Source organism: Gadus macrocephalus, chromosome 5 (genome assembly GCF_031168955.1).
Source record: "Gadus macrocephalus chromosome 5, ASM3116895v1".
Classification (NCBI taxonomy): Eukaryota; Metazoa; Chordata; class Actinopteri; order Gadiformes; family Gadidae; genus Gadus; species Gadus macrocephalus.
The window spans coordinates 1,687,765-1,701,884 of record NC_082386.1 but is presented as its reverse complement, the minus strand read 5'-3'; the positions used below and the strand labels follow the sequence as shown (position 1 = coordinate 1,701,884).

At 40.7% G+C, this 14,120-nt stretch overlaps 1 protein-coding gene across 4 annotated transcripts; it reads left to right on the top strand.

The window, feature by feature from the left end:
- Positions 1-18: 18 nt before the first annotated feature.
- gabrg1 (gamma-aminobutyric acid type A receptor subunit gamma1) lies at positions 19-13,344 on the top strand. 4 transcript variants are annotated; one of them, XM_060051153.1, is made up of 9 exons: positions 19-331; positions 1,752-1,909; positions 6,244-6,311; positions 6,435-6,655; positions 7,300-7,382; positions 7,908-8,045; positions 8,174-8,326; positions 8,660-8,886; positions 9,964-13,344. In XM_060051153.1, the coding sequence occupies exons 1-9, from the start codon at positions 294-296 to the stop codon at positions 10,246-10,248; spliced, it is 1,371 nt and encodes a 456-aa protein (XP_059907136.1). In that variant the 5' UTR covers positions 19-293; the 3' UTR covers positions 10,249-13,344. The 4 variants fall into 4 exon arrangements, with proteins under 4 accessions (XP_059907136.1, XP_059907138.1, XP_059907135.1 ...); XM_060051155.1 differs by having other exon boundaries at positions 1,749-1,909; positions 8,660-8,841; XM_060051152.1 differs by having other exon boundaries at positions 1,749-1,909.
- The last annotated feature ends 776 nt before the right edge of the window (positions 13,345-14,120 follow it).

Here is a 14,120-nt window from a genome sequence, read left to right as displayed (position 1 = left end):
AGATGAGTGCAGCAGGAGCGTCTCTCTACCCCCCCCCTCGAGGCGGATGGGAAGGTCTACCCCGTGCACGGAATATATTGAGATGCATGCATGGTTCAATAGCCACGAATCGCAACATTTAGTTTCAATTGAACAACAGGCAAACCGATGCCAATACAGGTTTAGGTGAATTTAAACGGAGAGCGCATCAGACGGGTCGTTTTGTAACGTGGTGGTTGTTGCGTGGGGCTGTGAAACCGGTACTCGGCGTGATTGTGGCCAAGGCTCTGCAGCAATCTGTCAAAGGCAGAGCAATGGCTCCCTGGCTTGTGTTGGCTCTTGTAGGACTCTGGTGAGTACACCCCGATCAGTGTGATGCTGCAATATGTCTGAGGAGCTTTTGGTGGGGCTGCTTGGAGCCAGGACAGTCATCTAGTGGGGATGACAATGGAGAATTATTGCAGATGTTTTCCTCGGGTTTCGTTCACATAGCCTTTGCTACAATTATATTCGTCAGCAATTTACATAGATTACATAATTAGGTATGCAAAATTATGTTGTATAAGGCAACATTTGGTGGTAGCAGTTTGAGAGACATGTTTCGTCAGTAGGCTAAATTGAATAGTGTGTGCCTGTGCGCGTGTGTGTGACCTGATATCCAGTGGACAATGTCACCCAGTACAAATGAATATCTGCTCACAATGAATACATTGAGCGTAACCAGAACCAAAATACAAAGAGGTGCGATGTTTTGTTCTGTAGGATCTTGCTTGCTTGCAACTAGTCATACTTAAGGACTTTAAGTCAGAGAGGCATCACATGAGATACATTAGCGCAATCAAATAGGTGAACATGACAAACTAGATGAAACTGAACTCTAAATGTTCATTCCCATTGTCAGCTGTATTTCATTGTATCCATCGTGTAGCAGCCATTACACATGTCCAGTACAGGAGGCAATGCTTAGAGGCATGGTGGCTGTTTTGGGGATTCTTCCTCTCATCTTCCCTTGTATCCGTCTTGGATGCCATTCTGATGACACCCCAGTGAACATTCTCAGTCAGATACATCTACCAACCAATAAACTGCAGAAATAATTTAAACGTTTCAGTTTTGGCCAATTCAACATAATTTCACGCATTCGACCCCCCTTTTTTTTTTCATGTGACGGACAATGAAGGTCTTTTCACACACGTGAGGTTATTGAAGATTGCATTGCTCATGAATGTGACTCGTATTTGACTCACTGGTTTCCCTTGTAGGAAATGTGTTTAAGGGTATGAGTTTCATTTAACTAAACTCGCAGATCATTCCCTGATAAGAAAGAATGTATTTGCATCTCATAAATCTGCAATATTCCAAGGTTCATTTTTACCCTCTTGATATCAGATCTTCATATACAGAATAGGGGTCAGTTTAAGAATAATACATTCTTCATTAAATGCAGCGGTGTGTTTATGCTCCTGATTCTCCCCTTTTGAAGAGAAAAGCAGTTAGGGAGACACTAGGACTGTATAGGTGTTCTCAGTTGTTCTCAGGTGTTCAGGTGTTCTCAGGTGTTCTCAGGTGTTCTCAGTTGTTCTCAGGTGTTCAGGTGTTCTCAGTTGTTCTCAGGTGTTCTCAGGTGTTCTCAGGTGTTCTGCTCTGGATCATATTGGTTGTGGCTGAAGCTCCCAGTTTGTGTCCATGGGGCTGACGCTTCCCCCAACATGTGATCTATTATGTTTGTATTGTTTGTGTTTTTGTCTTCCTCTCCTCTTTATCAATAGCAGTGCTTTTGGACCCAGCAAACAAGACGAGGAGGACTACGAGGACGTCCCCATCAATAAGACCTGGGTGCTCTCGCCCAAGGTCTACGAGAGCGACGTCACCTTGATATTAAATAAACTCCTCCTAGGCTACGACAACAAACTACGACCAGATATTGGAGGTGAGGACAGAACAGGGGAGTCTGTGAAAGGACAAATTGCTTAATTTGTCCTTGGGTGGTTAATTATCCTGTAAAATTATTGAATCATTGACATTTTGCAGACTTTGGTTCGATGCGGTATATCTCTAGTTAGAGGTTTACTATATATAAATATAATACTGATACACGGGGTGAACTTAACTTTTTTAGTGAGTTACTCAGGTGAGTAGGACTACCAGGAGATGGTGTTTGGTACGCATCCCACACATAGCCCCAGACGTAACATCTGATCTTATGAAACTTACCCAGTATCACAAAGGAGATTCCATTTTCAATACACAACTTTTTAAGAACAGCAGTGCTTTTTGTTCCACCTTTTTTTTTTATCAAACGGCAGCTGCTCGACCACGGAGCGTTTGAATATCTCACAAAAGGAACGTTGCGATCAGCTGATTTTGCGCAGTTCTCCAGTGTGTCCCTCCAGTGTATGAGGGTTATGCCTTCTTCAGAAGGCTGACTGCGCAGGGGAAGAAACTGTTATTGTGGTGTGAAGTCCTGGTCCTGATGGACCGCAGCCTCCTGCAGGAGAATCGGAAAAAGACTGTGTCCGGGATGGGATGGTCACCCCTTAACAGACCAACACAAGTTAGCATCTGAGATTTCAGTGTGGTTTTCCATCCAATAAAACAGCATATTACAACATGTATAATGAGACAGCGACCAAAAACATTTCCAGAAGACCTGGAATGGTACTATTTCCATATAGTCCACAATCATGCATCAACAATTTTAATGTTTCTTTGGTTGTTATATTTGCAACATGGGCTTGCAAATTATAATTACATATGTCCCATCTTAAAACACCATTTTCAGAAACTCATTCAAAAACATATTTGCACTGTGAGAAATGTAAAAAACGAGAATATATGAGAATGTTGGAACCATCCACATCAATATCTTTAAGACAAGTTCAGCTTTGCAAAAAAATAAATAAAAAATTCTTCTCTATTAAGGTACGGCCACACCAACCGCGTTACTCGCGTTAGGGGCGTTGAAAATCTGCATTTTTGCATAGGGAACCATTGGTCTAGGCACGTTACATGCGTTGAAGCGTTGAAGCGTTGCGTTGGGGGCGTTAGACGCGGCAGTTGCACGTAATTACGCACGTAAACGCAGTAACGCGCCCAACGCACCAACGCCCGGAGTTCAGAAAATTGAACTTTCAACGCTCCAACGCGTGACGATTAGCCGTGATAGCCAATCAGCGTGGAGCTTGACCCGACATCACTGGCAGAGAGTAGTGAGCTTGCACAGAAGCATACGGCCGACATCTTTCTTTATTCTGGGTGGAAATAGTAACATAGTTACGCCATTAAATGCGTTTATGGAAACATTTCTAGCGAGAAATGTGCATTTTACTTTCATAATGTTCGCTCGGTGAATGTGAAGGATGTTTTGTTTGATAGTTATGACGAAGTGGGAACGCTCCGTTCACTTGCATGGACAGAGTCTCTGGTTGCTAAGCAACCTCAACGTCTTGGCGGACTATATCTCTGCTGATCAACACTGCGAATGCTGGAAACACACCAGACACACCATGTGAAGTTATTTAACCCGATTATTGTTATTTATATCCGAGATTATTTAATCTAACCCGATCTAAACTCTATCATGCACCCAAACACGGCGGCGTTTGGGTTTCCTACCTCGGACTCCAGCGCAGCCACGGCCGACATCTTTCTTTATTCTGGGTGGAAATAGTTATAGTTACGCCATTAAATGCGTTTATGGAAACATTTTTAGCGAGAAATGTGCATTTTATTTTCATAATGTTCGCTCAGTGAATGTGAAGGATGTTTGGTTTGATAGTTATGACGAAGAGGGAACGCTCCGTTCACTTGCATGGACATGACCTCATCTAGCTGCGTTGGCGCGTTGATGCGTTGGAAGCGTTGAACCACCACACACTGATCAAGCGTCAGGTTAGGCGCGTTACTCGCGTTATCCAACGCGAGTAACGCGGTTGGTGTGGCCGCACCATTACTCACAACATAGGTTTAAGAACTATTAATTGATCCCATTTAAGAACACTGCTTTCTGTAACTAATTTAAACATATTTTCACTGGGGCGAGAATAAAGTGCAAAAAAAAAATCGTTAGTTATGATTTTTCTACATTTATTTTTTACGCGTGCCAGTGGTGGCACGCGTGCCTGGTGTTGCCGACCCCTGTTCTAGATCTAGTCCTTCTGGCAAGAGAATAAACAGTTTAAAAACCTAACCAGACTGTTTACGACCTCAAGTGAATTAACCTATCCTATCCCCAGTCATATATATATATATATATATATATATATATATATATATATAAGCTCTGTCTCACTTGTATTTATTTTACTCTGAAATAACTTGAATGGGACTTTAGGTGTTTGGGGATAAGCAGGACAGGTAGCTATTTAAAGCTATAATAAATATCTTATTCTGTTTATCTAGGTTAAGCATTATGAAAACATTTGCATGCACAATAAATACATACAAAACTTTGCCAGGCACTATACGCGCATTTTCATTTTCCCATTGGGCTAAGCCCCGGATATTCATGAAACCTAGAAACGCCCCTGGTAAGTACTTGGACAATGAGTACTAAAAGTAGTAAAATGCCTGCCTAATATATAAATTTGTGACAAGATATAGACAAATATATATTGCAAACCAGCTCTTATTTGCCGTTGTTTATTAGCCTACTGTAGCTGCTAGAGTAAAAGAAAAGTAACCCTGCTAGATAATGAGTGAAGTTTTTAATAGGGATGCACCCAATATTCGGCCACCGAAAATGGCCCAAAACATAATGTTCGGTTTCGGCCGAAGGAGTAAAAAGGCCGAAAATAATACACCGATAATTTTTATTTTTGATAAAAAAAATAAATAAAAAATAAACAAAAAAGACAAAAAAGTTTATAAAGGACATTTAATTGTTTGATTTATGCAATGGTGAAAAATTAAAGCAAAATGAATGATAAACAGCAAAAGCCACATTCGGTATTCGGTTTCGGCTTTCGGCCAACTGTTTCAGTATATTCGGTTTCGGTTTCGGCCAAGAATTTTCATTTCGATGCATCCCTAGTTTTTAACAATTATTGTGCGGTAACGGTTCACAAATAGGCCCTTACCTCTCCTCTGATTAATTTGATGGAACAAGATGTAAGGCGGCCACAGCTCTTCAAATTCGTCTTGGCATTGGCCGTAGGTTATTTTTTCAATGCTCATAATAATGCAAATCCTTAAATTGATTATTAAATAATAGAATACACAAACATTCTTCAAATCTAAAGGTCGGTCTGTGAGAATATATTGCCAATTCAAAGTAGAATTTAATGATTTATTACTTAGGCGTGGAGTGTTTGATTAATATTTTTTGATCATTAATTGGATTTCTTGCCCAGATACCAGATCTGTTTCCTCCTTCTGTCATCAGCTCACATCAAGGTGGACGTGCGTTTCTGTTTCTTTTGCTTCACGTATGTCTCGACCAATGATGTGGCTCGAAGCTGGGATCTTGAAGAGCGTGATTGGCGAACATTAAATCAATACAAATACACACTCTGCAAAGAAGAACAGTCAAATCAACACCGTGCAGACTAGCCACTTTAGAAATACACACATTAAAATCCCCTCCTGAAAGCCTCCCTTTGATAGACTATCTCCGTAATGGAATAGGAACCAACTAACCTTGGCCGCTTCGCCCCTTATAGTGCGGTCGGACTGCTGGGTCTCCAGAGCTCCAGAGCCCTGAGATAACACAAGGCCAAATAGCTTTTCCAACATAAGAGTATCTCCACTGTTCATGTACACCTCATTAGGTTCAAGGTTTATATTATTAAAAGGCTGCAAGCTCACCTATTTAGTAATCTCTCTCACATGTAAAATGAGAATACTGTTCTATTTCTGTTTGCTGATAATGGCTGAGAAGTTCACATGATATATAGCACCTATTACTGCACATCAGTCAGGAGGAAATTTTCCTGGAGAGGAATATTGATCACTCCATCATAAGCCCAGCCCTATTCTTAGAAAGTAGACTCTGTGGGCCCTGCTGAAGTGATTTAAGCTCAACCATTGAAATTAGCCTAAAACCTTAAAAGTGAATGTCGGGATGTATTATTCCTTTATCAAAATTTCAGGCATAAATGTGAATCATCTAATAATTGTGTGTGTGTGTGTGTGTGTGTGTGTGTGTGTGTGTGTGTGTGTGTGTGTGTGTGTGTGTGTGTGTGTGTAATGTGTTTAAAAATTGACAAATACTGATAAAATAATGATGCTGAAATTAAAGAGAGCATCACGACTGCTGTGTTTCAGTGCGACCAACAGTCATCGAGACGGCGGTGTACGTCAACAGCATCGGACCGGTCGACCCCATCAACATGGTGAGCCAAACCCTTGTGTCATAATACGCCCCGAGGGGAACACTTAAACATAGCTACCTCTTGGACTGATGTGCCTCCTCCGCCTGCTGTGCCTTCTGCTGCCTACTGATGTGGGCATCACAGGAATACACCATCGACATCTTCTTTGCCCAGACGTGGTACGACAGCCGCCTCAAGTTCAACAGCTCCATGAAGCTGCTGATGCTCAACAGTAACATGGTGGGCAAGATCTGGATCCCTGACACCTTCTTCCGGAACTCCAGGAAATCCGACGCCCACTGGATCACCACTCCGAACCGTCTCCTGAGGCTATGGAGCAATGGCAGAGTGATGTACACGTTGAGGTGGAGTAGACCTTATATATGTTGAATCAGGGGACATGTGTGCACAATATCCTCCCAGAGCCATTTCTTCAGTTTTAACGACTGTTAACAATGTTGCTGTTATTGTTTGTGCCGCTGTATACATACTTTTTCTGTTTTCGTGTGTGTGTGTGTGTGTGTGTGTGTGTGTGTGTGTGTGTGTGTGTGTGTGTGGGTCTGTGTGTGTGTGTGTGTGTGTGTGGGTCTGTGTGTGTGTGTGTGTATGTTTCTTCTGCTATGTTTTCCTTCATGAACTAGTTATGGCTGCCATTTAAGGACAATACAAAAGGGAAAATAATATGAGTTAGAAGGTAGCATATCCGTCCATTTATGTATATAATGTTACAAATTCTGAGGTATAGAGATGTTTAAGGATAGGTAGACAAATACATTTTTAGGCTTTAAAATTATGTCAAAAGGATACATTTAGATATATAGAGAATTAGTTATAAAGAGGTAAAGGGTTGAACCAAAATATATGGTATGAGGTGCCTCTGCAGGTCGCTGGGGACAGAGGTGGATTGGAACAGTGCTGATGTCGATCCCAGAATATCCTTTAAACTCTAATGACTAAGGAATGATTCTGAGACCTGCTTTCTTTTTGTCACCATTTCTGTTTTTGTCAGGTTGACTATTAATGCGGAGTGCTACCTTAAGCTGCATAACTTTCCAATGGATGAGCACTCCTGCCCACTGGAGTTTTCGAGCTGTAGGTGTCTGACATGCTTCCCCCCCCCGCCCCGTTTTAATCCATCATCTCAACTTCAGCTTCAAGTAGCTTACAAGGGGCCACAGTGTGTGGACAAGTGTTGACGGCTACAGCCCAACAACACACCCCCTCGCTCATTACCATCGCAGAGGTTTTGAAGATGCCCTGTCATGACCTGTCACTGGTAAAGACCTTGGGCCTGTCCGCTGAACCCTGTCACCTGTTCTGACTCATCTGTGCCATCTGTAACTTATCATTTGTCTACACTGTGCTCTGGCTTTCCATGTCTTGCCATGTGCTGTCATTTTCCACATGCGCCGGTCCATGTGGAAAGTACAAGTCCATCCCATGGCATTGTGGATGGAGATCTCCTCCGTCTTGAATGTCTTTTATTTTCCTTTTGGTGCCATTGACATTTACCAGTGTATTGCAGTTGTATTGCTGTCCTTTGGCTGGAATACAGATTGTTTGAGTATGAAACCTGGTCCCTGGTGTGCCTGTGTTTGTTTCTGCTGACGTTTCCAGATGGCTACCCAAAGAACGAGATCATGTACCGCTGGCAGAGGAGCTCGGTGGAGGTGGCTGACCAGCGCTACTGGAGACTCTACCAGTTTGCCTTCGTAGGGCTGAGGAACACGACTGAGGTGGCACACACTCAGTCAGGTGAGACCATACATGGGTTGGTGCGTGGACATCAGAGTGTGATGGGAGCAACGATATTGATCATCGGTTGGTGCGTGGGCATCAGAGTGTGATTGGACCAACGCTATTGGTTGTTTCAATGTTTTTAGGGGAATACGTCATCATGACCATCTTCTTCGACCTGAGTCGGAGGATGGGATACTTCACTATCCAGACGTACATACCATGCAGTATGATTGTTGTCTTGTCTTGGGTGTCCTTCTGGATTAACAAAGATGCAGTACCAGCCCGCACATCTCTGGGTTTGAATTTTTTTTATTTCACACATATAACTGAACTCAATCTGTAAAGGAGCTTGATTTGATGTTTCATCCAGAGATGGAGCTCTGTGGATTCTGTTTATCTGTGTATCCTCATCACAGATATTTAGAATAATTTTGAAGTCAGTTTCTATGATAATAATATATAATAATAATCATCATGTTTATTATTAATCATTTATTTCATACACATTGTGCAATAAAAAAGTTATAAATAATAGATATTTCTTATTAGTACAATAAAATATTATTATTAACAAAAATACAAATTGTAATAATGAACATATGAATAATAGTTATAATATTTATTGATAGGTATTACCACGGTGCTCACCATGACGACCCTCAGCACTATCTCCAGGAAGTCCCTGCCCAAGGTGTCGTATGTGACGGCCATGGACCTGTTCGTCTCCGTCTGCTTCATCTTCACCTTCGCGGCCCTCATGGAGTACGGCACGCTGCACTACTTCACCAGCAACCGCACCAAGAAGACCAAGGTCAGCAACGCACAGATACTGAAGACAAAGGTCAGCAACGCACAGGTACTGATGACCACGGCCCACAATGCACAGGTACTGTTGGATGAGAATACTGAGGTCCACAATGCACAGGTACTGTTGGATGAGAATACCGAGGTCCACAATGCACAGGTACTGTTGGATTAGAATACCGAGGTCCACAATGCACAGGTACTGTTGGATTACATTACCGAGGTCCACAACACACAGGTACTGTTGGATGCGAAGATAAAGGTCTAGAACACACAGATACTGTTGGATTAAAATACCAAGGTCCACAACACACAGGTACTGCTGGGATGTTGGAATAATCAGGAACAAGCAGCAAAGAAGACATTGAGCTTTGGTTACTTGAACATTTAAGGAAGAACTAAACACACCTTTTTCAGGGAAGAGACCAAGTGCGTTTTTATTTAAATCAAATGAGTCATTTGTTTTGACGAATAGCAATCTGAATCGTCCGTGTGGTTACAGAGTAGGTGACTATTTCATTCAGTGATTAATAAGTTCGGAGAATATTTATGGTTAATGTGGTAAATCAATAATAATCTCCAAACCAGCCAACCATCACAAAGTCAGGCTTGCAAAAAACTGAACTTGACATTCTCTCCGCTGCTGCAGAAAAATCCTAACAGAAGGCATTTGAGGGATGATTTAAAACTAAAACATTTCTATAATCTATCTTTAAATTTGATAACTTCACAAATCGTGTCACCTGGTGGTTCTGCCCATGCCGACAAAATGTATCCCTTGTGAAGTAGAGGTGTAAAACACACATACTGTACCATATATATGCTACCAAACACATAAGGTAGCATTTTGACCCTATCAACACATGCTACCTTATGTGTTTGGTTTTGATCAGCAAGACCAATGTCCTCTATTAGACGATGCTCCCACGACAGATTTGTGTTATTTTACACCAAGACTCACTCCAGGTACACTGTAAGATTATGCGGAGCATATATTGATACTGTATTATAACGTTGCAGAACCACAAGGTAGCACAGTTTGATCGATTGTGCGTCATTGTCCATGACGCTGGCCCCAATTCCCTTAAGCATTGTCATCACTAAGCATCTCTCTGTCTGTCCCACTCAGCACCACAAGTCCACCAGCCTGCTGAACATCCGGCCAGGGACGTCCCTGCTGCACATGAACCACATCCTGCCGTACCACGAGGAGGACGACTACATGTACGAGTGTCTGGACGGTAAAGATTGCGCCAGCTTTTTCTGCTGCTTTGACGACTGCCGTTCCGGGGCCTGGCGGGAAAACAGAATGCATGTGCGGGTTTCCAAGATCGACTCGTATTCAAGAGTATTTTTCCCCACAGCCTTCGGTCTTTTCAACCTGGTGTACTGGGTAGGATATCTGTATCTGTAAAATAAAAGAACGCAACAAATAGGATAATTGCCATGGACACCCTTATATAAAGTCATAATTTCTTTACTCTCTGCTGACGTGCTTCTTCAAAAGATTTAAGAACAGGAAGAGAGAGATGAAATGCAGTATCATTGAGGTATGACGGTTGTCGAAAAACGTTAAAAAATAAATATATATGATTTCATTGTTATATGGGTAATCCCATCCCATTATTGTCTTTTGCATACCAATAAATTGTCTAAAATGAATTGATTACTGCATTAAAATCTTAGACAATTTACTTGTAAACTTAAAAATCGATCATTATTGTCTTCAGCATCCCAGTCAAAAATCTTAAATGTCTTTTAATCAAAATCTTGAATCCTTGAAATGTCTAATCAAGATAGATGCAGAATCTGCATCATAATGGTGTATATATTTGGACAAAAACCCACTATGTGTACAATTTCATCAGATAATATCTGCAGAATAGCAGCTGTCTTAATGGTGCAGTGTGTATTTTTTTTTATTGAATATAATAATCAGAAGGTTGTTTTAATTAGTATATACTCCCTTGAAATTAGAATCATTATTTTTCTTAGTTTATAATGAGCCCTTAATATCTGCATGGGGGCGGGGGGGGGGGGGTGTCCTATTCCACAGAGCCGCCATGTTGGTACAGTATCCCAGAAGGGACAAACAGCCCTCGAGGGGACTCCTTGCATTTATTGTAATCATAATGGTTACTTGTCTGCTATGACCTATAGTTTTACAGACTAAATAACTCAGTACAAATTATAAATCTTTCAAGGAACCTCATCCCTTGACACTTGGATCCTCTATGCTGTTTTAGACAATGAAATCATTTTGAATACCTACTGGTACCTTACAGGCCACCGTAGCTCCTCCTGGTCGTTGGAGAGGGATGGAGCAGAGGGAGATTCAGTTGGTTGCACTGCACCTCTTAGAATGTATCGATACCATCCAGCAGCAATAACGAAACACAAAACAAATGGCCATTAAATACAGCAGCATGAAAGAACTGAACTTTTTGCTTCACATTCATCTGAAATCATATTTCTTTCAAACTTTAGAGTAGGTATAGTTAAATATAGTATAGATTATACAGATATACAGACTGTATATTGCATGAGGTAATAGCAGCTCGATTTACAGGTAGGTGTACATGTACACACTGTTAGCAAATGTCCATGTGAAACTCTAGACGTTTTTTCTGTGTGCAAAATGAAAAAATATGAACACGTAGCTGTAGAAATGTGACCAGCATGATAAGACCTTTAGACCTCCAGAACGCGACTGCAGGCCTATCCGCCTACTTTTTACAGATGCCAAAGATACTGAACCATACGTTTATGTCAATATTTGGGATCAGATCTGACTGTGTCAAAGCTAAATGTGCATAAAGAATAGAGAAGAGCTATGAATCCCAATCAAAGTTATGTTAAGAATCCATACCCTCCTCCCCCGAGAAATAATAAAAAGTTTAACAGCCAGTGAAATGTGCAACATTCATAATTATATATATTGTAACTGTAAATTGACATGTTATGGGAAAGCCCTGTACACAATATGAGAGCTAACAATGCTGCCTTACTGTAGCAGTCTGCTACAGCCTGTTTTAAACCTACCTTTTCATATAGCATTTTATCACTGCATATTGCTCCTTCTATTTTCTTATTCCATTTAATATATAATGTTTCAAGGAATTAGCAATTAAAAATGAATATGTGTGCTGCATTATAGTATCTTAGCAGTCTAATATATCCTTACAACTTTTTTGTGTGTTAAGGAAGAAAACATGATTTGCGTGATACATGCATGTTTTGATCCTTTTGTGATGTGGTCGGCCAATGAGTTCATTCTTGCATTTCATAAGTTAGTCCAGCTGTAATCATCAATTGTTTTGCTACATATTTTCCCCGCACATGTATTTAGTGGGGATGGCAACATGCTTGTTTACGGATGCTTTGATGAAGCTGTATACTAAAAGCTACACATCGCTGCAAATATGCAGCCTAAGGAGTTGGTTCCAGTTATTCAATAACAAAAAGGTGTTTCCTAAGGGAAGCACCCTTATAGGGGTGTCCGAGCTGGGGAGTGGGCTACTAGTGTTGTCTTTTATGTCCAAAGTATTTTTGTAGCTTTTCCTGTGGTGCCCTGCATTATTCTGAATGAAGACCGGCAGTGACTGTCCAATATCAAACCACTGAACTTAGTAACCTGCACTAGAGGTGAGTGGGAGACAAAAGTGAATGTCAGCCTAAATAGATCAAACAAAGATGGATGTTTGGGCTGCAAAGATGTGGTGATGATTGGTGGTGAATTATTGTGTTGTGTTGCCCTTTTAACATGTTAAATGTGATGTAGTATGTTTTTTGCTGTAAAAAGTCAAATCCAAAACAAGGGAATTATATAGATATTGGGTAGTGCTTTGTGTAGTCTACTGTCCTTAAGTTGGATTTTCTTTAACACTACACTTGGGAGATAGTTTAACCTCTATCCTTGGGTACTTCCCTCCAAGCTCCAAAAGTAAATGTGAACAGTCTGGGCTGAGGGATACTGCTGTATAGTCGCATACATCTGGGTACATCTTTCAGTGAGCACAGACTTGGTTCAAGTTCTCACATGGCTGTACTGCATTGGGAAAGTATAAGGTCATTAAGATAATAATCGTTCACTGTTCAGTGCTGCCTGTCTATATTCAGTGTACTGTTGCCCTCCTAGATCCTTGTGTCACCGTGGTATCTTCTGCTACAAAAATAAACGTTGTTCATGCAATGACCTTGAGCACAAATGTTTGAAGGACCATAAGGGAAAATAAGGAAAAGTGTGTGTATATATATACACATATATACACACAGGCACAAAGTAGCTCCATGTTGCAATGAATTATATGAATGGAACATAGCAATGTTGTCTGCGCCATACATGATTGCTATTAATGACCCAAACATAACTCCATATAATCCATTTAATATATATATTTCCCTCAAGCCATATTGATTTTGTATACGTCTCAAATAATCTTCTGTCAATGTTCTTATTGCCAACTCCATACACTGTGAGACAATAAAGCAGTGCCTATAGAGGTCTAAACCGTGTACTTGTTTTGCTTTACTAATGAGACATGCTTTAGGAATGAGAAAAAACACTCAGGGACCAAAACACTTATCATACAAAATAAATATGATAGAATTATTGTTCTATTTCATCTGTCTATTTCCTAAATAATATATCTAAAACGCATGTATGCATGCATGAAGACCCCTCAATTGGAGTATGACTTAATTATAAATACTGATCTTGTGCAAGATAATATTTAGTCGAAAACAAGATAAGTACCAATGAAATATGTCTATCTATCTAGAAAGATCTATAAATCTATATAGATAGATAGAGAGACAGATAGATCAGTAGATCTTGCTCCTTTTAAGGGAGAGTGATTGACAAAGTTGTAGCACCCCCCTGACCTTACCCTGATCCTCTGGCGCCCTCCCCCCATATAAAAAAATAAAAAAATATTAATAACAATCCCACTCACACTTGTGTTATATTGGTTAAAGGTGTCATTGCATCATGTTTCATTGATTTTGCAGTGGTCACTAATGGCAATGAATGCCCTCAGAGTCGGTTTTGGTGAAAAAAATATAAAAAAATATTCATGGCATGCAAATGTCTCACCTCTGATTGCCAATATCGCGCCCAGAGGCCTCTATATTTTGTATTTGAACTGCAACAGTGTTCTCGAGGAGACTAACCTCAGAGCAGCTGGAACCGACCAACAGCAAGAGGAAGGAGGAAAACGGGCTGAAACAAAATTTGTTATTTTTTCTTCTTATCGGCCATGTTTGATTGTGTTGTGATGGTTATTG

Coding starts and splice junctions, on each gene's coding strand:
- gabrg1 (XM_060051152.1), top strand. CDS start 294: ATGGCTCCCTGGCTTGTGTTGGCTCTTGTAGGACTCTG. Junction 6,656..7,299: donor AGAGTGATGTACACGTTGAG/GTGGAGTAGACC, acceptor TGTTTTTGTCAG/GTTGACTATTAATGCGGAGT. Junction 7,383..7,907: donor CCCACTGGAGTTTTCGAGCT/GTAGGTGTCTGA, acceptor TGACGTTTCCAG/ATGGCTACCCAAAGAACGAG.